The sequence below is a fragment of the Pteropus medius genome, unplaced genomic scaffold, assembly GCF_902729225.1.
Source record: "Pteropus medius unplaced genomic scaffold, Ma_sr-lr_union100, whole genome shotgun sequence".
Classification (NCBI taxonomy): Eukaryota; Metazoa; Chordata; class Mammalia; order Chiroptera; family Pteropodidae; genus Pteropus; species Pteropus medius.
In genome coordinates, this window is record NW_024351730.1 from 28,709,584 (window position 1) to 28,736,371 (window position 26,788).

The following is a 26,788-nucleotide window of genomic DNA, read 5'->3' on the forward strand; positions in this document are numbered from 1 at the left end:
CACACACACACACATATATATATATAATCATGTTAGTATGTTGTTAGAATATTAATCTGATATAATATAGCCTTTTTCTCAATATTTCCTTTTATTTTTCCAAAAGTTAATAAGTTTTTTATTTTTCAAGATCCATTTCTTATGCTTCTTCTGTACTCTGATAATGAACTCCACAATGCTAAGCTCATAGGAGGAGCTAAGTGAAGACCATAATGATCTATTGGGTTTTGTTTTTTTAACTCCTGGTATAGGTGGACTGAAGTGGAGAAAAGGTAGCTGTTTAATTGATTGTGTTATTATGGTTTAACTAAAATGAAAAACAAATAAAGCATATTGATTGCTGTTTCCTGAAGATTTCATTATGAATCTCAGGCATCATAATTTTCTAGGGATATGAAAATAAGGCACACTCATCACCCTGATCACCCACAGGTCAGGATGGAAAAGAATAAGTATGGGAATCAAGAACTTCATAGGCGGAACTAAAAGTATATATGCTCCCCATCCCCCTTCTCTTAAATTTGTCCCTGGAGAGAATTAACTAGCCCATGGCCCATCTCTCCCGCTACAGACCACAGTCCCTCTACTCCCAGTCCTGAGCTGTTCTTGATTGAATGAGGCAGACACCTGATCCAAAACAAGCCAATCAGATTTGGAATTAGTAAAGTCTCTCTGTGTGTGGCTGCAGCTATAATTGTCAATTCTGGAACAGATATTCCACAATGTGGACTGGAAATCAAAGACCGCCAGTCCCACGAAGAATGAAGCTAACTAGCAGAAAGGAGAGAAGGAGGAACAGGGTGAAAAAATCCCAGGCCCAGCCCCTTTCTGAGATCTGGCTACCTTTCTCCCACCCCCACTCTTGGTTCTATGATCTATTCTTGCTTTCTTACAAGTTATCATTTTTTGTTCAGCCTGTTTGAATTGATTTCTGTTACCTGCAAACAAGAGTCCAAGTTAAAACAGTGGGGCTCTATTTTGGAAGGCAAGGGGAAAAGGGAGATTATAATCTGGTACCTTTGGGGAAGAAATATTCACTATAAAAATTATTTCTTTTTCAATGGAGACTTCTGAAACAACTCAGGCATCTGATATTTCGGTTAGCCCGACACTCAAAGATCATTCTTATCTTCTGGCTTCTTAAAGTTGTAATTCAGTAACCTTGAAGTGTGAAAAAATTCTATACAGCATGTTCTTTTCCGTCTAGCCTAGCAGATGCACAGCTGCCCTCTGAGATTGTGCTACTTTTCCACAGGCCATAAAAGGATCTTCATTACTGCTGGTGGGATCGCACATAGTCTTGGGGAGAGCCATACATCATGAATATGTAATAGGAAAATTAGCATAAGAAATGTTATCCTCCCATGCTTGCTAACTTGTTTTATTCCTCTATTTTTTTCCCATTTTCTTTATTCATCCTCTTTTCATGTATGTTTAGAATTCTCATCCGTCTATCACTCATTATTACACCTTCGATATAAGTTCATTTCGATTTGTCTACCATCCCCATTACTCTTCCTTGCTGTTCCCATAGCATATACATACTTCTATCATATTGTATTCTAAAACACACATTTTATAAATGTCTTTTTACTCCTGTATCTCTCTCACCAGGATGAGAGCTACTTATTAGAATAGGCTGTGCCTTATTGTTATAACTGCAGTATCCCATACATTAGCTAGAAATAAATGTTTGATAAATGAGCAAGTGAATGATTAAGTAAATGACTGCCTGAATTAATGACTTTGCTCCATCGAGCATTTCCCATATTCCAGTCATATATTTTAAATGCATTCTCTCCGTCTTATATTGTCAGAATAAGTGACCAGCAGGCCCCTTGGCTGAGTTCCTATAATGACATCCCTTTTCGTGCAACATCTCATTCTTACCAAATTTTTAAAAGAGAGTTTGATAGTCTCTTGGCCAGGCTACAAACCCAGTTATTCAAACATTAATCTAGCTATTATTGTGAAGGTGTTTGTAGGTGTGATTAAAGTCCATGTCAGCTGACTTTAAGGGAGACCATCCTAGATAATCTGAGTAAACATGAGTCAATCAGTTGCAAGGCCTTAAGAGTAGAACTAAGGCTTCTCAGAAGAAATTCTACCTGTGATCAGCAGCTTCAGGCCCCGTCAGAATTCTCTCTTGCTTGAGAAAGGTCAGTTTTTGTTCTATCCAAGCCTTCAGATAATTGGATGAGGCCCACCCACGTTATGGAGGTCAATCAGTTTTACTCAAAGCCCACCAATTTAAATGTTAATCTCATTCAAAATCACCCTCTCAGAGACATCCAGAATCATGTTTGACCACATATCTGGTTACTTGGCCCAACCAAGTGGACACATCAAGTTAACCATCATAACCCCAGACAGAATATTCTGTGTGCTACAGTAGATACAGCTATAGATGAGATAGAAAAGACTGTATTTCCTATTACCATTAAATTTATAATAAAATTCTGTATTGCAATAAAATTATTATAAAATTCTGGCTGTTTTTCCAGTAAGTCCATACAACAGAAGTTGTTTCCTTTCCACCCTTAGGAAGCAACCACAATCAGAGCCTTCCACCCTTCCTGATAGCTTCCTTATGGACTTTGGACTTACTTAACCAGCCCTACGATTGTATGACAAAATTTCTTGAAATAAATTTCTTGATATATGTCTCCTACTTGTTCTAATTCCCTGGGTGAACCTCACTAATAGAGAGATTATCAATAGATGATGCATAGAATAAAACCATGTACTGGCTACCATTTTTCATTGCCCTCATGTTTTCATTTCCTCCCTTTTCTAATCAGTGGTTTTAGAAATGGTCACATGTGCTGGCCACATAGGCCAGAGGTAATTTAAAAATCTTTCAACACTCCTGATTAGCATCATGAAATTTTGCATGGTCTTAAAGGAAAATGGTCATAATTTTTTGGATCAAACAAAAACATATCATTAATTCAAATATATATTCTGTTTAACTTTTCCTTTGGAATGTTCTGAGATTTTACTTCAATTTATGTTTTTCCCAACACGTACACTATATTACAACATCTAGTGGCATGCCCTTTATTAATCTAGCCAACTACCACAGGTAGTCCTACAGATAAAATCTACTGTAATATATTTTCAATAAGAGTGGCAGCCTCTAGTTTCTAATATCTTTCTTAGCCTTTAGCATTCATTTATTTTTCATTCACCCTATTTGCCAAATGTTCTACTATACAGTCCTCCAAAAGCTTTGTAGAGCAGAACAGTGAATCCATAAGCTCTAGAATGCTTCAAGGTTCTTCAAACCTTGATTGTGCTATTCACTTCCTGAGCTACTATGTCTAATAGTTAAATATTATTTCTTCATGTCTGGTGTTTTATCTTTGTTTGCACCTTTCCTTGGCCATACGACAGTTTCACAATAAAATTTTCTAGCTTCACAGCTTTTCCTCAGTGTCACCTGGATTGTCCACTTTTATTTCATAAGCTGATTACCCCTTATCGTCATTGTTATAAAAAGAATTCCAATGTCTTCAAATTTTTATCTCCAATTTGCCCTAGTTTTTTAGGAACGAAAAATCAGTTGTTTCTTTAGCTAAAGTTTCAAAAAGTATTTTATTCACTTTACGTTTCACATCCATTGTTTTTTGTTGTAGCATATAACTCTTGTGGATTCCATTAATCAGCTTTCCCATTTCATGTCCATTTTATAAATTCCATTTGAATGTTGTGCTTCAATCCCATATTCTGGTCAATTTATTCTAAGTCATATATTAGACATTGGTTGCTTTGGACAACATCATTTTTTCTCAATGTAAATTAAATTCTTCCCCCACACTGTCATTCTTAAAGTATAGAAAGGTGTATGCCCCTAAGTAATTTTTCCATTTTACGTATCTTTTGAGGAAGACATGCATTCACAAATCTCTCATTTTTCATGAATTATATCTTCCAACTCAGATTCCACGCAACAGAAATCTCACCTTGGCAAAGTTCTTCTGTCCTCCCTCACGAACAATGGTTTTCTCCTTTGTATTCAGCTTGGTTGTTGAAACTAAATTTATATCAAGGGTCTCATGCCTCCAATCACATAATCTGCATTGTCTGTCTCTTTGACTTTATTCTTTTTTGTGTCATATGTGCCTACTTAACTAGCATTTACTTTTCCCAAGCAACTTTGTTTTATTCACTCCTGTCTACCTTTGTCCCAAGTAAAAGCCCACCTTCTCATTACCCGACCCCCTTTCCTGGTCCTCTTTTTCTGCCTCGCCTTCTCTAACAATTCCAGACATCTTACTTATGCCCATTGTACCAATCCAGCTTGCTTTCTTGGCTTAGTTTTTTAAATGTTGATTAAGCAACCAGTGTATGGCAGGCAGAACATAGAGGTAGGAAAAGAGTGTCTTGTAAATTAAAGAGCTAAGAAAGAGTCAGGTAACAAGGAGAGGCTTGGGCTAATACAATAGCATCTGTTTCTAGTGTTACTGAGCTCTAAATCATCTTCCATGCTGCACTGAGAAAGGGAAATCTTTTTACAATGCATATCAGATCATTATCCTGCTTAAAATTCTTCAGTGAATCCTCACAGTCTGAAGGATGAAATCCGAACTACTTAGGAGGCTATTCATCAGCTGACCCCTGACTACTACTCCTGCTTTACTTTGCATCATACTTCTAACTGGCCTGTACATCCGTGCGTATATATGTGAATATATGTGCATGTGTGTGCATACCTGTACATGCATGTGCAGATACAGGTGGGCAAGTGGTGCAATGGACTAAATGTTTGTCCCCCACCCCCCAAATTCATATTTCGAAATTCTAAAATACTAGTGATGGTATTTTAATTAGGTTATGAGGGAGGAGCCTTCATGAATGGGGTTAGTGCCCTTATAAAAGGAACTCCAGGGAACTCTCCTGCCCCTGTTCTGCCATACGATGACACATCAAGAAGACCACTGTCTATAAACCAGGAAGTGGGCCCTCACCAGACACAGAACCTGTCAGTGCCTTGATTTTGAATTTCCCAGCCTCCAGAACTATGAGAAATAAATGTTGTTTAAGCCACCCAGACAATGGTATTTTCATTATTAGCCCAAATAGACTAAGACAAGTGAGATGGGTGAGCTGAGGCAGATTTTGGAGACAGAGTGAAGGCAAGTGGTCAGACTCAAAGAGGATGGTGCCAGGGGGAGTCCTGAACACACCCAGCTAGCCTTTGCAGCTTTTGTTTATAGTTGGCTCCATTTTAAAAGGCTAGATGCCCTTGGTTGGTACATGCCTTTCTCCCATGACTCTTCCCTGGGCTGTGGGTCTTGAGACGACCTTGGATTTCCTAGATGGCATTCGTTGGCAGGACTTAGGAATTACTGAGATGAGTGGTGGGCTGTGGCCCATATAAATCTCTGGTATCCAGTGTTAGAAGGTTTTGTTGCTCCCCGTAGTGGCAAAGTCCTCCAGATTCTGTCTGGGACAGGTTCTGTATCTGTACTGAGAATACAAGGTTTCTTCCATTCAGATTGTTTTCTTGGTGTTTAAGCCTATAAGAATTATCACTGAATTCCTTCTTGACTTAGAAAAGTGTCTTACAGATCTTCTTAAGTAATGAGTAGTTTTTCTAGGTACCTTCCAGATGTTGGCATTGTAGTAGTATTAGAAGTACAGTAGAAAAATAGGGAGAGAAGCTGTAGGGTTTTCTGAATGGAGGAATGTGGTAAATCATTGCACTCAGATTTGGCAGTGTTGAGATACATGGCATGTCAGGTTCTATGTAGAAAGGGCCTCAATACAGTTCTTTCGACCATTAGTGTAAGAACGGGGAGCAAAGGCAGATGGTTCTAGACAAGGAGGATTTTGAACTGTGTCTTCAAGATTCATGATATAAATTGATACTAGGAATCAGAGGTTAGATTTAACTGTGGAGGCAAGAAATTCCCCAGTGAACTTAGTATGGCTGACTGTTATGTGCTCTGTGTTCTGCCATCTTGGTGTGCATAACAGCCTTCATCGTGGCCATGGAAGGGGGGGAAGTTCCAAGATAAAAGCCTTAATAATTGTAGCCCATTAGCTCTTCTTGACTAGGAGATCTAGTTTCCCCTTTGGAACTGTGGGCCTATCAGGTCGAAGCACATGTGTCTCAATAGTTAGTGTGCAGGAATGGGCTGTCATAGCTAGGGCTACCAGAAGTTCTGATAGCCATGCCTGAGGTCCTGAATGGCTTTAAAAGTCATCCAGTTTAGTAATACAGCAATATGGCAAACTCTGGTGAACGCGCATAAAAAGTACTCTACCCAAGCAAGACGTGAACCAAAAAATTTAACTATTCTCACCCTATACCCCTAAACATTGCTCATAACTACATATGCTTACTCAAATGATTTTCTGAGCTATATCTATATCTTGCTTATCTTTGGCTGTTCCTTAAATTGGCTAAAATTCTTCTTTGTTCCTAAATGAAAAATACAAGCCTACGGATAACCTCATTCTCCCAGGCCATGTCCTAAACATATCTGTGAAGGAAGCTGTTTAAATATCACAATCTTCCATCTGCTCAATCTACTATTTTTCAAATCTCTCTAGGAGTTAGTGTTTTGGTAAGCTAAACAGAAGAACAGAAGATTCTAGAAGTTCTGATCAAACTTCCTTTGACTAATTCATTCATGTAACAAATGTAAACAGAGCACTGAATGTAAACAGAGTGTATGAAGGAGGCCCTGGTGGGTTTACTGCTCTTTAAAGTCTAAACTTTTGGTGAATGCCTCAAGGTCAGACTCTTCAGTACTTTCTTAACACAGCTCTGAGCATATCTACAAATTCACCCAATTTTAAAGGGGTCGCTGCTATTTTCCAATGCATATTTTGCAAATCACTGTGGTGATAGAGGTTTTACAAATTGCCCTAGTTTTTGGAAGACAAATCTTTAGAATGAAAGTATAAAAGAGATCCCTTTATTATTTGCAAGTCCCCAAACTGTGTTGACATGGTCAGTTCCTCTGTCATGTGAATAAATTCCTGATACCATCCCTAGAAGCAGCAGCAGGGGTTAAAAATGCTCTACCTGCTGTTTTACTGGGGTTTACACTTTAACTGTTTTGTACCTACCTATTTGTATACTTCATAGTCTTCAAATTAACCTAATTGTACAACTGTCAGATATGACTTGTGCATTCACTTATTCATTCATGCCACATACATGTTTATCTGGGGATTGCTTTGTATCCTCATGTGGTTAAATTATACTCTGGATCCATTCATTCATTTATTCATCATTCAACAGTCATTTATTGAAAACTGCTCTGTTCCAGCACTTGGTCTGGACGTGCTAGGATGGCAGAAATGACAACACTGTGGTTTGTGTTATTGAGGAACCAACAGTACAAGGGGTTCATCACAGTTTGATTCATAAAGAGAGACACTGTCTCAGCTTCTCTTATTAGTAAGTCATGAAACATCATAACAAACTTTCTCCTAATTGGATCTTTCTGCTCTCTTCTTCCTTTCACAAAAACTGTACAATTTTTAAAACCTTCCCCTTCTGTCCTCTCAAGGACCATACAAAAAGCAAAAACAGTCTTCCTTCTGCACCTCTCCTTTTTCTCCTGTTTCACCCTCATGCAAGGGGTCCATGCTCTGTGATATTCCAGCAGGTACACAGTTAATCCTCAAAAGCACCTTGTATATTGGTCCAAAATGCTATTAGAACCATTTGTCAAATGAGAAAATGGTGCTGAAATTAAGATACTGCCCCCAAACCACACAAATCCATGACAAAAACAGATCTAAGATCCATCTTTTCACTACATAGTGCTAACTCCAACATAATCTCCCCTAAATCAATCAATATTATCTTCCAACAGCACACATAGCTTATTTTCATAGAATCTATCTAATTTCAGTTTTCCTTTATTCCTGGAATTACGCATATTCATTCATTTACATTTTTGTTTTTTGTTTTGTTTTGTTTTTTTTTACCTCACAGTTAAAAATGGCAATAAAATGACATAAAGTTGAAGCCAAATTGGTAGGTTTACCTGACCAAGTTATGACTTTACCTGGTACTCGCTGATGCCATTAGAAAGAGTTTCTCTGCAGACAAAAGACAACTTTTAAAATGCTGAGGTAGTAAGCTCGGTTCCAAGGCTGTTAAACAAGTTGTTCAATAAGTGATTTAGCTTCCTTTATTTATGAATGGAGGTCAAGATAAGAATCTACAGACACTCTGGCTCTCTCAATCCTTTAAATCCAGACACTGTTGAAATGCACATTACATAGATAAAGAGCATTAGAAACATAAACATGGATTTCCTCTAGCAACTGATTGGTGTCTGGAGGAACAAAGCCACTAACATTTTGCTTAATTAACCTCCATACTTTTCTAGGACTAGAAGTCTTATGAACACAGACTTTGGGTTACTCACCAGATTGAAGAAATAGGTTATCAGAGCATCCTAGCTGTCTAGATTGGGATTCTAAGGTTCTCTGTATATAAACTGGTTGGCAACCATCTGAGCACATATGTTTATGAACAAAAGCACCAAGGAGCTATTTCCAGAAAAAAAGAGAAGACAGAAATTTTGGTGCAAGTATATTCAGGAGAAAGAGAAGACATAGACAGGAAGAGATAGATGAGCACAGAGGAGAGCAATACTGTGGCATATTTCTTTCCCCTTAGATTTAGGAACAGGTCTTGAACCCAGTGGGGAGGGTAGAAAAACCAGAAACTAAAGGCGCTGGTTCAGGAAAGACTGTGAAACTCTGAGAATAAGCAGTTCTGCTTTGAGGCCAAAAGGCCCAAGTCTTTTGCAGAACTGGCGGGGAGGGGTATACTCCCATTTCCTCACTGAAGCATAGCAATGCTCTGCAGGGTTATGGACCAGCGCTACACAGCAGTGCTGCCCGCCTACCCACCAGACTGACAGGTAAGCAGTGTTTTCATGAAAAGCTGACAGCCCAGGAAGGCAGTTATAAGCTTCTCTCTGCTAAAAAAACTTGAGAAGTCCATGTGAAAAACTCTTGGGAACTTCCAGAAATATATAGTGAGAGAAACTGGGCCAAGAATTGGGTTGTCTATGTCAGCAGGTAGGTGATAGGAGCTGGCAAAATATAGTTTTCATTGTTGATATTTGTACTCATAGCCTGGCGAGACTTGGGACACTCAGGTAAAAAACATTGGATAAAGCAAAGAATTCTATAGTTGATGGTTTTAAATTTTTAATAGGAAGAATTCAACTGAAATAAAAGGATAGAGAGTAAAAGGAATAAATGTAATCTAGCATGAAAATTCTGGGTTCTGACCTTCTTAACCAGGCTACCTTTGGAGAATTGAAGGTCACCCCCTAGAATTTCCTTGGACGCATTTGTTCACTCCTTCTTTCTTTAAATCAGATCAAACCAATCATATCACATAAAAGCAAAGCAACATTTTTTTAAAGCCGCAGGTAGACTAATCTGCTCCTTTCCCTCATCCAGTTCCCTCTCCAGGACTCACATCCCCTCAGCACAGGCCAAGGCCAGAATCCTAGCCAGGATTTCACAGACTCTTCGACCTTGGAGCTAATCTCAATCAATCCAGAGCTTAATAAGAATAAACGGGAGGGTGGATTAGGTGCTCTGACAGTTACTCTGGTGGTCAGTATTTCCTTGGGGAAAGGAATGAAAGGATGAAGTGAGGTTCTAGTTGCTGCCTGGGCACAAAGTCAGTGCTCCTGGTTCCTCTACAGTCCAACAGGAAACAAGCTCCAAACATGAGAGTGTTGCAGGATACTCAGACAGGGAGACAGGACACGTAGGCAATAAGCAGGAAGTAGCATTTATTGGTGCTGCACTGGCTCAACGGATTTACATCCAAAGGCCGAGCCCCGATAGCAGTGGGGCTTTCCCTTTTTATACACGTGTTATACTTCCTCATAGTTAAAGACTTGCATGTTCTTTCTATATAAGGACAGTGTATTTTGATTGGTTGGTGGGCTGTAAGGGGAAGTGAATAACTTCAACTGTCCTAGGAAGCGGTTAGCTCGGGCCTCGCTACCACAAGAGGACACTGTCCTTCCTCTCCCAACAGGTCTCTGAACAAAGGGACAGCTGATCTGTAGACAGCATTTTTATGGAAGTTCTAGAATCACTTTTTAGTTAGAAGAGAGACTCCCAGGATCTCACTGATGATGTCTAGGATATGCAAGGAGAGCCGGCAGTCCCTCAGGGTCAAGGGAAGACTCCAGTCCAAGGGTGAATGATGGCCCTTGAGAAGGTTCAGCTCAATCAAGGTTCTAAGAAAGAAGACCAGGAGCCAATACACCTCATGAAACCCTAAGCAGACTCTGCCTTTCTACCCCCTGAACGGAAGAGGCACATGACAATTTAAAGTAGCTCATGCCAACAAGGGCAAAAAAATTCTTCAACCCACCTCCATGAATAACATTAGAGAAAGAGGCAACACTTATAAGAAGTGGTACTGAGCTTGTAACCTTACAGAGCTTTAGAGTAGAACAATTTATTTCTTACAGACTATGAAAAGGAGTGATATACCACTTTGGAAAAGATTAGAAAATCTCTACTAAAGTTAAACATAAATATGTATGCCCTGTGACCCAGAAATTCTACTCCTATGTGTATGCCCAGGTAAAAGAGTGCTTGTGGCCACCAAAAAAAAAAAAAAAAAGTACAGAAATAATCATAGTACTGTTATTCGAAATAGCCTAAAAGTAGAGGCAACTAAAAAGTACACTAACAGCTAAATAGATCAATAAATTATGCTGTGTTCTTGCAATGAATACAAAACGGCATTGGAAAGGAAAAGAACTGCCACTACATGCAATACCACAGGTGACACAGACGCAGTGTTGGACAAAAGACTAATCTGCTCCTTTCCAATTCAAAAACAGACAAAACTTGCCTATGGTGATAGAGATCTAAAAGGTGGTTACTGAGGGGCTAAAAAAAAGTCCTATATGAATGGTGTGCACATGGCAACAAACAAAATGTATTAAGCTGGTATACTTAACATATGTGAATTTTCTATATGTAAGTTATACTTCAATAAAAAGAAAAAAAGCATTTTACGGCCATGCTACCCTGAACAAGCCCAATCCCATCTGATCTCGGAAGCTAAGCAGGGTTGGGCCTGGTCAGTAATTGGATGGGAGACCACCTAGGAAGACCAGGTGCTGTAGGTGTAAAAAATAAGGAATTGTAAGCTGACAAGGTACTTGCAATCTGTGAGGTCAACCAAAGGTTGCCTCGCCTAAAAAAAAATAAAAGAGAGGATGTAAAATTTTTTTTTTAATAAAAGAATTACAGGCGTGCCTATTAGCACATGGAACTGACAGAATCAAATAAGTAAAAGCCCACTAAGTTTTGAGCAAGTTTATGAGCCCGGCACTAAAAGGAATAGTAGTTGTTCAATGGTAGTAAGCTAAGAAAGTAGCTCCTCATCCAAGGAGAGCACATTCCATAATGCTCTCTTCATTTGTGGCCAAGGAGAATAATAGCTAAAGATAACCCTCTCCGAGAAAGAGTCAGATGCCTGGGAAATTATTTCCTGGAATCAGCAGCGAGGTCTACCCAAGGGTAAGTGGCCTGCACAGATGTCAGGATTGCACAGCCAGTGGCTGCTGTGAGTCTGTTTCCCGCTTCTGATGGGAAGAACCAGTGGTTATCTCATTTCTGTTCCACCACTTTCTGTCACATGTGTGGGGGTAATTTTTCATTGGTGGGGGGAGCAGTAAGGCCTGTTTCTAGATCGAGAGAAACTACATCCAGAAAAGTTAGTGAGATTCTCATGAGATCCTGGACTGTGAGTTTAATGTCATCACTGCTATCATGTCAATTTTAAAAATGAAGAAATGCCGCTCTTCCCATAAGTGGCCTGAGGTGACCTCCGAAAATAGTTCGCTGTTCATTTGACCCAGAAAACCCCACAAAATCATGCAAGTCAAGAGATTCAGTTCTTCATGTTCACTTTAAGAACACTCATGAAACTGCCCAAGACATCAAGGGTATGCATATCCAAAAAGCTACCAAGTATCTGAAGGACATCGGTTTACAGAGGTGAAGTGTGCCATTGTGTCGTTACAGTGGTGGAGCTGGTAGGTGTGCCCAGGCCATAAGTGGAGCTGGACACAGGGTCGGTGGCCCTAAAAGAGTGCTGAATTTTTGCTGCACACGCTTAAAAATGCAGAGAGTGATGTTGAACTTAAGAGTTCAGATGTAGATTCTCTGGTCATTGAGCACAGGCAGGTGAGCAAAGCTCCCCAGATACGGCACAGAACTGACAGAGCTCCTGGGAGGATGAACCCTACCTGAGCTCTCCCTGCCACACTGAGACGATCCTCACTGAAAAAGAGCAGATTGTTCTTAAACTAGAAGAGGAGGTTGCACAGGAGAAAAAGGTATCCCAGAAGAAACAGAAGAAACAAAAACTTATGGCCCAGGAGTAAATTTAGCATCAAATAAATGCTAATAAAAGTAAAAGAGAAAGAAATCAAAAATAAAATAAGTAAAAATGAAGAAATGCTACACCCAAATCCATTCATACTGAAATGTTCTCTATGCAAGTGAGATATTTCTCCTTCTACTGGAGGTTATTTTCTATATTTAGCCTCTGCCTCCCATGACCAATACCCGTTCCTCTCCATCTCTAAAACTTTCCTACATCACCTGACTCCTTCTTTTCTCAGCATTTTCAAACCCCCTGGCTTAATAGCTTTGTCTTCTTCTCTGCCTTTTTTGATCCCTAAATAATAGTGTTCCCCAAATTTCTCCTTTTACCTTGTTTCTCACCTTGCTCTTTCCAGTCTAAGAGTTTACATTTAAATATCCTTAGTTGGCCACTCCCACATCTAAATCTAAAGCAATACTACTTTAGTATAGTGTAATATTTAGTTCTAATACTAAAGTAGCTAAAAATGTTGATTTTTAAGAAGAGATGGTAAGGAAAGCATATACAAAACCCACATATTGCCAGATATTTTTTCCTCCCTCGGAGCAAACAATTTGCTGAGGTACTTAGTAACATAATATTTTAATTGTACTTTTATAATTTGGTATTTTCTATCTTGAAAACAAAGCACATGTTAACTCTAGATTTCAGTCTGACTTATCATAGTAATATATTGCATAAATGCTTTTTGAGCAGTTCTTGAATACAATGTAGAAGTTTGTTATTGACCTTTGCCTCACTATGATAGAGATAGACCTTTCTAAATTAAAGTACAAATAATTGGTCCAAAAAAAAAGAAGAAATAGAGGCACAGAGAGGTTTAGTAACTTGATGAGCATCACAGGGCTAATGAGTGCTAGAGGAAGCATTTTATTTGGGCAGTTTGGCTCCATTTAGTAGTTACACATATCCTGGAAATTATATTGACTGATGCTATAAATATTCTACATATTACACAGCTTATGTTTACCAGTAAATAAATAATAACTCTATTTGATTAGTGAAAGTACATTATTGCATTCTTTAGAACCTTAAAGATTTTTAGAAATACTTTAGAGAGCTAGGAGGAGCATAGAGGAAATAGTCATAGAAAGCATTTTCCCCACCACGATTATGAGGGCCTAGGACTAAAACCGGAAGGAAGTCAGATGCCCTGGACAGGAAGTTGCAGTCAGAGGTCTTCATTAATTATGTGACTTCTTCCTTAGCACAGCTCTGCAAAAGAAGATGAGCACAGCTCAGTCTTCCAGCAAATCTCTGTCCTTCTTTCTAAGCGATCCGAAACAAGTCTTCCAAAGGGCATCCCTTGTAGCAATATGAGCTGAAGGTGTTGCACGGAAGTACAACAAGGGCATGCAAAATAATGCAAACCTGAAGAAAGCTTCCTCTGAGAAAACTGGCAACACTGAGAAAACTGGCTTTTAATAACTGAGTCCCAAATCCCCTTAAGGGATAACAGGACTGCCCTCAAAACACCACCAGAACATCTTGATGACACTAGAGACCCTCAAGACCTCTTCCTACTTGAATAACCTCGGGATTTCCAGAGCTAATACAAGATGACAAGCTCTGATTCAGCCAGAAGTGCAACCTTTTGTTAGACACCTTCTGCTTGCTCCAGATGCCTATTTCGTAGGTCTCTAAACAGAGATGAAAAATAGTACTTTCCTTTTCGTCTTGGCCCCACCTCTAGAACTTCTTGAGAGGAAAGATTTTGCTGGGAGCCTGTCTCTAAGGATCATCAAGTATAAACAGACCCTTCATGAGGAAGACACAGCAACCCTGTCTTTCCCATGGAGACAAGGGGATGCTTGTGGCAGGCTTCTGGGGGAGCAGCAAGTCACTGGCAGTGGCCCTCTGCAGTTCTTTTCACAGGCAACCATACTCAGGTGCTTTTGTGGCAAGCTGCCACTCAAGGATCTAATTAATTAAAGGGCTCTTTTTGCCAAGGATATTGGCCATTTTGACATCTGGAGACTGGAGCTCATGAAGGTTCAGCTTTGGAAGAGCAGCTCGTTTTTATCACGTTTGATCTCCCCAGTGGGAAAAGCCAAGTGCCCGGAGTTGCAATAATCATGTTAAGTGCCAGTTTCCTTTGCCAAAGAAACAGTACACTCTTTTCCTTATCTTTCCCTTGGGGAAAACTCCCACTAAGTCATTTACTGGGTTCTCTGCTTATCTTGCAATTCCACAGCAGCAGCACCATTTTTTTTTTCAACGTATGTAGGCAGTTCCGCAAGTCTACATGGTCTGTGGTTTTAAAGATAATTAAATTTAGGCTCAACCTCAGAGCAGGACAGAGCACATGATCTCCCATGACAATATTAGAAGTGCTAGCAACACTGAAGAGTTATCGCACTCATTTCCACAGGGCAGACAAGTCTTTGAGAAGACCGTCCTCCAAGTCCTGAGTAAGAAGATAAATAGTCCTTGCTGCCAAGCGAGAGAACCCAGAGGTGCATTTAGACAAGGGTGGCCCCGGTGGAAGGGTAGACCAAGTTGGTGGCTCTCCCAGGGAAGGTTATTTACAACCTTTTCTCTGCTATCGAAGGATTTTGTTTATACAGTTATTATAGAACTTACCCTGCTGTGATTTACCCAAGTATAATATTGCTTCCCCACCACCACCACCACTAAACTATGAGCTCATTCATGACGGGGATTCCTTTCTCTTTTATCATCCAAATAATCACCATAGACTTCCAACATGTATTAAATAATTAATTAATTGGGTCTAAGTGAATCCAAACTACCTGCTCAGTCAGGGTGAAGAAGGTTTGAATAAATTTGGTGTGTCTGTGGGGAACAGGGTGGGAGATGGAAACAACTTATAACTCACACTGTATTACCTGATATATTAGGGCAAGGACATAAGGAATGAAGGGAGGGAAAGAAGGAGAGTGGGGCAGAGAAAGTTAAATGGAGAAATAAAGAAAAAGAGGAAAAAAGAAGAAAGAAAAAAAATTCATGGAAAGCTATTGAGATGTACAAGCTAGGAATTGTGGCTGCAACAATGCCCAGTACTAGGTTATATCTAGTTGGGTTTTTTTTTTTAAGACAATTATAGTCTCTTTGCCCAACACAATGGCTTTTTTGTGGTCAACACCTCAGTATTAATGAAATGCTAAAAAGCTAAAAAAAAATTTGTTAGTCCTTAAAATGAATGTATTTAAGCAGCTACAATCTCCATAAATATAAACAGGCTTCAGGTATCCCGCTAAATTTGACTAATCTAACACTTTTCTCTGCTTGGGCTGAATAGAAGCATAAAATTTAATCTATCAAAAACTGGTTGCAAGAGAATTTGGTAATAGGTTCAGAGATTGCCCAGATGGAAGGGCAGAATTAAAAAATTCCTGTAGGCTTCAAACTCCAAGAAATGTCACAAACTCTACTTCTAACTCTCCAAGCTTTTATAATGAAATAGCTAAATTTACAATATTTTTGTGACTTTAGGGTGTGGCTCTGTGAACCTAAATCTGAATTTTCCTGAAGGCTCAGGAAAGACACAGACTCAATGAAACAAAACAGGGTAGGGGCGTAGGGCATGGCCCAATCCTCTCCCCCTTTCCCAAAGGAGAAACTGTACTAGAGACACTCATAATCTCCGGTCACATCCAACTTGAAAACTCATTACTTGCTATGACTGAAATATTGGTTGTAGTAATAGTACTAGTAATTCATTTAACATGTATTTTTTGAGGAGCTACTATATTCAAGTCTCAGTTCACACCAGTGAATAAAACAGATCAAGAAAAATTCCTGTCATCTTAGAATTTATTCTATTGGAGGGAAAAACCGATAATAATACATTAAATAAATTAATTACGAATGTGAAGTTAAAAATTAGGCCACTTAGAGGTTCTTGGGGCAAGAACAGGTTGCAATTTTAAAGCGGCCGATCATTGAGAAGGTATTGATAATGTGATACAACTGCATCGTTGTTGAGGAGAGGGAACGAGCTACAGCCCTCTTACCCGCCACCCCGTTCCTCCTCCTCTCACTGCCAGAGCAAAGAAAGAGCTCTTAGCACTCATTTGTAATGACTGGGATAAGGACAGGTGGTTCTAAATTTCATATACTCTCTTTTCAGCTCTCACTGCCCAGTTTTAGTTGTTACCGTTGCATTCTCCAATCCCACTCTCCTGAGAGGCAGCATGGTGCTGGGGTTAAGAGCACATGCTCTGGAGATCGATTTCTGGGACTAGAACCCCAGCTCCATCACCCATGAGCTCTACACGCTTTGTCCAAGTTACCTAGCCTCTGTGCCTCACTTGTCTCATGTATAAAATGAGACAAACAATGGTATCACCTGTTAAAAAAGAGACAACAGGCCCAAAATGGAGTCACTTGTGCTAAACTCCAAGTCAGCAAATCAAGACTTAATACCTAATTGTGGTTTCAGCCTCTCGCAGCAATGTAACCTGGAATTTGGAATTACATGGTCAACACGAGTGAGGCAATCTGCCTGACAGACCCCTTGCATCCCCACAGGAAGGTGACCTTGCCTGAAACAATCCACTCTTTGTTATCAACTTCCTTTTCCCACCCCTTCCGCTATAGAAAGCTTTCATTTCAGACAGCTCCCCGGACCTCTTTTCTATTTTCTAGATGGGATTCTGCCCAATTCATGAATGGCTGAATAAAGCCAACAAGATCTTTAAATTTTACTCATTTGAATCTGTTTTTTAACACAGCCTACGGGATTGCTGTAAGGAGTGAATGGGTGGGTGCACATAAAATTCTTAGTGCAGTGTTTGAGAGCTGATTCTGGACCTGCAATGCAGCCACCACACTGGCTCCCTAACTGAGCGCCCTGCCTCCGCCATTACCACAGCTGTCTTATTTAGAGGTTGGCTAGAGCAGTGACTTCAGGAGATTACAGCAATCATCAGAGTGTAGAATTAAAACAATAAAGAAAAGCAATCAATGTGGGAAGAAAAAGAGGGGATGTATTATTTGGCCTATACAGATCATTTATGAAAACAAAGGAAAAGCACAGAGCTAAGCAGCTAAATCAGAGGTTGCAATTAGCTCAATTGTAGAGTGACTTGGTCCCATTTTGAGCAACAATAGCAAGAGTGATCACCCTTAATTGAGGTAAATTAAATATTCTGACTACTCCAATTTTATAAAAAAAATTGTAAACTAGTACAGAGATCCAATTTACAGGAACTCTTCTTCATTCTTCTCATTGATTCGTCTTTTTTTTCTGCTTCTTTTCACATCTAGCACACTTATCTGTAGACTAAAATAACAAAATAACTATCTCTATGAAAGCTCATTTTTCAGAACACATTGTGTAAAATTAAATGTGTGCTGTGTGTGTATGCACAAGTATACAAGCCTATGTTTTTAACTATAACCCAGTTGTGATTATGTAAAATTCTGGAAAATCTGAAAGGAAATGGGTAAGAAAGGTAGAAAAAGTTGCCACAGTATCCTTGAGAATCGGTAATACAGGAGCCAAGAAGAAAACACTCTAGAATCACAAGGGAAACACAATTTACAGCCAAAAGTCCATTATAATAGTTTTAGTACTTGAGGAAAAACACTAGTAAAATCAAAGTAGTGATTATACAGCTAAATGGAATATGGTTTGTGGTATTTACCCACACGTATACACACACAGAAGAAAAGCAACAAAAAAAAAAAAAGCCATACATAATATGATTCTTAAATGCCCTTTTACATGTATAATTTGCAAGATTAGTCAACATCTTTTTATTTCTGCTACTGTATTAAACTATTTTGGCAGTCTGGAATTGCTATGACAAAAATCACATTTTATTTATAGCTCAAAAATAGCTTTTTTTTTTTTTCAGGTGTACATGTGTGCTGCTAATTATTACCATTTCAAATATACGCCAAAATGTGTATTACATGGGCAGTTATGCATGAACCACAGACTGCAAAGGTCATATTCTTGAAACTTGGTGTTCATGCAATACAGCTGGGATAATTACAATTCAAAAGGGATTAGAGCAACATATTTCATGACATTTACCCTTAACTACCTTCCTTCCTATTAGCAAGGTTACTGCTGCAGACAATGACTATATTGGATAATCTAAGGATCTAAATGTGCTGTTTATTCTGAAGTGACAATGACAACTATAGCACCTACTGGGAGAGAATAATGGATGCTCTAGCATCGGCAGTGGGGTAGTTAGCAGTAAGGCCCAATTCACAAAAATACGCCCCCAAAAGCATGAGGTAATGCTACCGATGGGATTCTGTCACTATATTTTAAAAATTTGTGTCATTAAACTGTAAAATTAAGATCAATACATTCTATTTACTATGAATTATGTCTCAACAAAAACAACATAAAATGATTGTACTGTAATGTATTCCTTAATTCTTGCTTAGGATAGGGATACACAAAAATTGGAAATACATTTCTCCTGGTCCGAAGACTCTTCCACAACCAATTTTAATCCTGTAAACTATGACTACTTGGTTTGACCTTGGGTGCATGTGTCTTTCCCTTTGAAAATTTCAAGATCACAAAGCAAGGAATTTAAAAGTCCTAGGCTAGAGATTATAACATAACATTATGGAAGAATTACCAATATTCACTCTATTTAATCATCTCCATGGCTACTACACTGAAAGCAAGGAAGTCCACATTTCCACATTACTTTGTATTCACCAACCCAAACCCTCCATCTGTTGAGATGCCTCCTTTCAAGGAAGAGAAAAGCCACAAGCCCACTCTACCCACAGTATTGACATTAACTGGCCCAAATCACAATTATAAAGGACACTCCCCCAAAATGATAAGGCTAATGGTCAAACGGGGCCTATATTAACATTTAGAAAAAGGCAATGAATAGATATTTATTTGAGGGATATGGATATTTTATTTTGTACCTCTAAGCACGTAATAAGGTATTTTTACCTACCTATGAATATTCCAGGTGCCGGCATAAAAAAACATACCGAGGAAAGACTCCTGTCCTTCCTTTCTTTTCCACCTCAAGCCTTCTTCTGGAGGCTTTTAGAGGAATAACACTAGGCCAAGCTTATGAATTAACAAGAATTATTAAATGTCTACTATGTGCTCAAAATTGTGTCAGGTGCTAGAGATACAGAAAAGCATATTTATTGTACTATTAGGAAGGTCTTGCGTTTTATTTGTTAAGAAATGCTTTGCTTCTGCAGAGCTGGAACCTATTACAAATTGAACTTAGGTGCATTCCAATTATTAAAATTTAGAATTACTAAGAATTAGAGACCCATATGAGGGTATTTTTCCATGCAACTACAGTTTACTTTTTTCTAAATGATGATGTTAGCTCAAGTCAATTGATGTACTTTCCTTGATATTGTTGCTCTTTTAGAGCAAAAAGATAAAGTGGGACTCAAAGCACCAAGGCTCAAATTATTCTCTACAAGCACAGGGGTGGAATAATAATGAACATCTCTTACCAAAATGTTGTTCTAATAATTTTACATAGATCCACGTATTCAATCCTCACGATTCTATAAGCTGATACCATTATTTGTCTCATTTTATATATGAGACAAGTGAAGCACAGAGAGGCTGAGAAATGTGCAAAGTTATGGAGTGCATGGGTACTAGTAGAGCTGAGACTCCAATCTCAGAAACTGGTGTCCAGAGCCTGTGCTTTTAACCACACCTCCTCACAGGGATTGGAAAATGCAACAATGAAAACCGAAACTAGGCAATGAGAGCTGAAAGGAGAGTGCATGGAATCCAGGATCATCTATCTTTATCCCAAACATTGCAAATGAGTGCTAAGGGCTCTTTCTTTACTGGGGGAGTGTGAGGAGGATGTAGGGTGGGGGAGTGGGAGGGAGAGACGGTGAGCTGCAGTACTTCACCTCTGTTCAAAGTGATACAACTTTCCTTTCCCTAAATGAGTAGCCTGTGTTGGCACATATGAAAAAAGGATAGAATTTTGCAAATGAGTATATATCATCCTTCATTCAGCAGAGAGCCCTACAGCAAGTCAGCAAAAACAGCACTCTGCCAAAAGTGAACCTTCATAGCTTTCCAAAAATCTGTTTAAAAAGTAAACACCATTTAAATTTACTTGAAATGATACCCTTTCCTGTGACTGCTCCAGAACATGAGATTCTGTCTTTCTAGGAGAACTAAGGAATTTCCTCGATGCTGCCTGGGTTGATTTGGACTTCATGCCCTTTCTCAGGGCATGGGAAGAAGCCACTGTGACCTACCCGCCTGGAAATTCTGCCAAGAGGCTAAGAGTCATGGGAATCTGCCCAGCCAGCTTTGCGGAGGTCAACGAACAAGGTCTAGACATTAAGCCTTGGTCTTTAAAAGAGGAAGCCAGATACAATATAGTTTCAAAAGACTGAGGAACCAACTGTGAGTAAATATCTTAACCACTGATATACTATCTCGGGCTGTGTTTACCCAGGGACCTATTCATCAACGTTGATGAAAAACTTGACTCTTCCAGTAGCCCATTGCTTTCTATATTCTTAGCCATCCTTTCCTGAAGAAAAATTACTTTGTGTGAATAAAGTGTCACTTACGTCTATTAAAAATAAAATGTCATCCAGTGGGCTAAGAGATGACATAGGCATCTGCACACTCATTCATCATGGGTAACAGTGGAGGGGCCCAAGTCAAAGCAAAGGGTTGGACAGAATAGATGGAAGTCAGCATGGTCACCAATAATCCCACAAACTACAGGTGGATTTCTTTTAGGATCTCACATATTCTAAAACAAATACTTTTTACATACTAGGGATACGTTTCCTAAATGTATTTCCTATTTTTTAAAGGTTGTCATTTATATGAGTTAAGATATCAGAAGTCCAGGGAGAGGGAACAGAAAAAGACATACAGAGAGAGAAACATTTCTCTGCCAAAAAAAACGTAAAATAAACCATCAAAATGGTAGTTGAATTTTTAAAATAAACTCTCCAATCTGAGGAGCCTATTTCTATGACGCAGACAGGAATTCCAGATGGAGCTCTAAGTTGCCATATGTAGATGGAAGTTATAGCAGGACGAAGCAGGGCATTTTGAAAGCAAACTAGAAAAGCACTGTTTTTCATTTCCAAGTAATTTGTGAAACAGAAATCTCTAAACTTTAACCCATCCCTGGATTCATCTTATCCCTGACCCTCACCCCATCCATCACCCTCACCTGTCCATCACCCTTAGACTATTTCTGACCTGCGCCCTAGGGGTGGGAGTCAGGGTCAGAGCGAAGAACCTCAGGAAAGAGGTTAGGATATATTTATTTTGCATATTACCTTCAAATTAAAATGCTAGAAGTTCAATATGCTGTGTCAGAATGTTCCTACACAAAAATTGCTAAGCCGACATATCTGGGTCCAAATATTTTGCACTGAGAGATGAGAAAGTATCAAGACACACAGATATAAATATCAATGAACATAAAACAGGTGGCAGGAGATGTCATGGAGCATGATTGAGGCTCATTCTCTGCCGCTTATCCACCCAGTAGATATCCCCGATGTGTCAGCTCTAGTTAAATAGTGTGAACTGGAGAGGTTATAAAAGATGAAAGTCATGAGATATGAAATTGGCCTATCCTCTATGAGTCTGTCCCAAAGTAAGTTGTTTCATGTCTTGGCATCTTCGTTTTTCCTCTATAACATGTTAATGATAACAACTGCCTTGCAATATGAGGCACTCAATAAATAATCATGAATGAATGAATGAATAAATTCATGTATACCCCTTAGATAAGCAGTCTTCATCCTTTTGGGCACAGGGATCAGTCCTCCTATGAGAAACTAATGCCTGATGATCTGAGGTGGAGCTGAGGCGGTGATGCTAGCACTGGGGAGTTGCTGCAAATATAGATGAAGCTTCATTCACTCACAGGCAGCTCACCTCCTGCTTAACAGACCATGGACTGGTATCGGTCTGTGGCCCAGGGATTGGGGACCTCTGCCCTGGATGTTTTTATGTTTTCCAAACTAAGGAGTGAACTAGTCTTTGGCTGAAAACAAGAACAGTGGTTCTTACAACTGTATAAGGTGGTGTTTAGGAAGTAGGCCTTGGGACATTTGCTATCTTCAGCTGATCATTTCAATTGCCAACATCCCTGCCCCCACATAGCTATCAACACCTTGATGACGTACAGAAATTATCTTCATAAATAAAACATGAATATAAATATTCTTTTCTCAACTCTCATAAAAAGGAAAAAAAGCTACTTTTTAGAGCAAAATGGTCCCAGAATAATACACTAATGAACAATCACGTAAGTAGCAAATCCATTTATTAAACAGACCTTTATTGAGTTCTTACTACCTCGATCTCTGTACCCCACCCCTAATACTCATCTTTCTCCTTCTTTTTGAAACAAATTCCTTTAAAGAAGATTCTATTCTACCTTTTCTATTTCCTTCCTCGCTCAGTCCTAAAACCACTGCAGTCTGGCTTCTGTAACCCATCACTTTGATCTCACTAAAACCAGCAATGACCTACAATATCGATAAACCCAATAAATGTGCTTTGACCCTTATTTTACCTAACCTCTCAGGAACAATTCTGATACAATTGGCTATTTTTTTTATTGACTTAACTTCTGTGATATCACAGTCTTCTGGTGTCTTTCAACCTCTATGGCTCTATCTTGTCACTTTCCTTCATAGGTCCATAGTCTTCTCCCAGATCTTTCATGTCAATGCTGCTCAAGATTCTTATAAACGTGTCTCCTTTTCACTCTCAACACCCTCCCCAGGTAATCTCATCCATTCCCACCCTTTCAATCATTCTCTATACTCATATTCCTCTCACATTCATATCTCCAGCCCACAATGCTTTCCTGAATTACAGCACTACATGCCCAGATGCCTGCTGGTTATCCTTTCTAGGAGATTTTACAGACACCACAAATTTGATATGTACCAATCTGAACTCATAAACTTCCTCCCTAACCCTGTTCTTATCTCAGAAAAGAGCACCACTATCTGCCAGGTGCCCATCAGAAAGCAGGGAATCATCATTAGCTACTTCCTCTCCCATATATATAAACTATTATCATATGCTGTTGATTTTATCACCTAAATATGGGTTGCTCTCCACTGCCATTATTATGATCCTGGCCACTACCATCTCTTGCCTAGATTATAGCCTTACACCTGGACTTCATATCTAAAATTTGGCTTCTTCTGTCCTTCACTAGCCAAGTGATATTAAAATAAAAATCATATCACGTCACACATACCTACTCTTTTAAGTTCAAAGTCCTTTAAAAATGTCTTGTTACCCTTACAATAAGTCTAAACTCTTAATATGGTTTTACAAGGCACTTCATTATCAGGCTTCTTTTTGTCTCACTGTTCATCATTCTCTGTTTCAACTTGTAATTTCCAGATATTCTGAACATTGTATAGTTCTCCACCTCTCACCTCCAGATCTTCACGCTTGCTGTTTTTCTGCCTCCACCCTGTCTTCACATGACCAAATCCCATTCATTCTTTAGGTGTCTGTGTAAAGCTCACTTCTTCAGGGAAGTTTTCCCTGAACCCTAGATTGATTAGGTGAGGTTCTCCTAGCATATGATCTCATAAACTCCCAACTTAAATAAATCATGTCACTCATCACAATTTCACTATCACAATATATCATCCATTAGAATTTTACTTGTTTAATGGCTACAAGTTCTTTGAGAGTGAAGATCATATGTGACTTGGTCACCGTGATGTTCCAGTTTATGTCACATAGGAGGTACTCAGGGTAGATGAATGGATGAATGAAAGTGAAGCCACAGGGGCTGACTATCCTACTCTAATTTGTACGTGATAGACAACTGGGAGAGGGAGTAAATAAGTTGGATTACAGAACTGGGTTTATAAATTATATAGATTGATGCAAAACTTTTAAATGAATACAAATGAACATAATAGCCTACATTCATACCCAAAGACTTATTTACATAAATGTAAAAGAGGGTCGTGTTTTAACAGCAGCTCAAGTGAAAATGTCTCAAGGGCATGTAAAAGGACTTTAAACTTCACATAGCCAACAGAAGGATACGGCTTATAAATACAAACTGATGCCATATTACATTGTATTAGTAGAATATTAGTGCTACACTCAAGAAAGACTACAGCTTATCCTTTCATCATAGCCCATATTTTACACTGTCCCTGGCATACATCAAGTATGTAAACAAAGATTGTTGAATGAAGAGTGAAAAGTCCCATAGATAATATTCAGGTAGAGGCTAGAAGTCCATCTATAAATGATATCAATGGCAGTCTCATTCTGGGGAAACAGTGAGATTAGAGAACCACTAAAGTCCCTTCATTCTCTAATATCTATTTTAAGAGTACTGCCTGGACCTCATTCTCAAGGAGTTGAGAACAAGACAAACACAGCAGAACTCAACCAAGATGGAGACTGAACAGGCAATAAAAACTATCGAAATAATGAAATGGATGGAATTCAGAACAGTGGGCCCTCACACCACTTAAAAGATGAATATAATTGCTACCTATTTTCATGTCAAGAAAATTTAAAAACAGAAACAGCATAGCAAACAATGTCATAGTATAAAATCCTAAGAAATGCCAAGTAACTAATATATGAGGCGCTGGTCAACTTATTATGCACCTGGTTTTCCATATCAATAGATAGTGTCAAAGAATTTATTTGAGTTGTTTGGACTGTGAAATCACATCTTTCCCCTCAAGAAAGAGAAAATCTAGTTAAACCTGAGATTAAAGAGGCAGATAAAAGTGTCTCCTGGACGGAGAAGGCCAGGAATTAGACACGCTGCTACTGCTACAGCGGTCAGTCTTCAGACGTGATTCATCACAAGGACGTCTTCCATCAGATGCTAGTGGGGCTAATCCTTTTGCAAAGCATGACAGCTTCTCAAACTTGACTGTGGTAAATCCAAACCAGATTTTTATGCTGTGTGATCAGCTTTCTTTCAAAATACAAAATCATGTTTATATTGTATTGGGTTTAAGTTTATTAGATTTAAATTTGCAAATAAAGATATAGATGCCTGAAATGCAGCTTGCTCTGCACTCCCTTGAGGCTCATCTTGCAGAATAAAATGTCATATAATAGTGAGATAGAAATATATGGAACCCGAGCTTCTCTATTTAAAAAATGCTGTCAAATGATAGAGTTTTCTGATCCTTAAAAAGAACCATTCAAATTCCTATCTCTGATGAAAGAGGGCTACAATATGTCATCAGAATATTTTCATTGATACCATAGCTGTCAACTGAATGTCATCAACTCTGAAGCCTTTATTACCCTGAGAGCAGGCTGGAATTCTTAGAAGCTGACTTACTTTTTTGCAGTCAGATAAGGACTTCTCACTGGCCAGTGTGCTGAAAACAGTGGTCTGTAAAACAAGAAGGTGGGAGACACATTAGAATTGTCAAAGTGTAACGATATTGACCTGGCCCTGTGCATCTCCAATCCAAGGTGGGCACTACTTCCTATGACCCCACTATTTCTCTGAATTCTAGAAAGTGTTTGCCTTTCACGGCTCCCACTGCCACCCCACCTGAGTTGGAACATTTATTATGGGCCAATGGCAATCCAGTGAGGTAAAGACACTTATCTACCTTCAATTCACAAACAAGGTTAACTGTAGCACAATTAGGTTAACTGTCAAAGATCTCATACCCTAGATAGATCAGGAATCAAAGACAAATAATCTAACTCCAAAACCCACCTTCTCAACCATACATGGTACTCTCTTTATCTTGAAGAAATATGTTCAAGTGTCAAATGCCAAAATTTTTCAAATGACATCTTTTCATGAGCCAGATGAAGTGGAGCTTCTCATTCAAGAGGTAAGTCTGAACAGCAGTACCCAGGCTGAGAATCTCATCACTACTTTCTTTAGCACACTCATCCTCCCTGTGATTGGTATATTTGTGTGTATATTTTCTTGGCTTCATGAACAACTAAAAGGGCACTTTGACATTCAAGTCTAGTTGAAATTTACAAGCAATTTTGTTCCTTTTAGTTTATCCTATGAAGAGTTCAATGGAGCTATAATCAGTCACATAAATAGTATTGAAATTTTTTTAGTAAACTTTTTCTTTACTTACAAACTAGTCTATATTCTTAATGAGTTAATCCCCATTCTAATCTATCCTCCTGAGGGAACCACACTTTCTCTATTTTTATGCAAATATATAATATATAATTACATGTACTACATATTAATTCTATGTATTATATTATACATGCACATATAGAAGTTTCTTTCTTTCTTGAGATCATATCATCCTACTAAGACTATACTATCAACATCTTCCCAGGTCAGTTCATATAGATTGACTCATTCTTCTTAGTAGCTGCATAACATTCCATAATATGGACATTCCACACTTTATATATGTTTTCCTTTATTG

At 38.8% G+C, this 26,788-nt stretch overlaps 1 protein-coding gene and 2 pseudogenes across 1 annotated transcript in view; 2 read left to right on the forward strand and 1 right to left on the reverse strand.

Annotated features, from left to right (window-relative positions):
* The window catches only part of RASGEF1B (RasGEF domain family member 1B), a 590,398-nt gene that overhangs the window by 283,866 nt on the left and 279,744 nt on the right, over positions 1-26,788 (reverse strand). The window contains exon 3 of the mRNA XM_039845559.1: positions 25,711-25,764. Coding sequence (XP_039701493.1) covers positions 25,711-25,764 — 54 coding nt within the window. The remainder of the gene's footprint in view (positions 1-25,710; positions 25,765-26,788) is intronic.
* LOC120588428 (uncharacterized) lies at positions 11,035-11,153 on the forward strand (annotated as a pseudogene).
* LOC120588267 (60S ribosomal protein L17-like) lies at positions 11,870-12,416 on the forward strand (annotated as a pseudogene).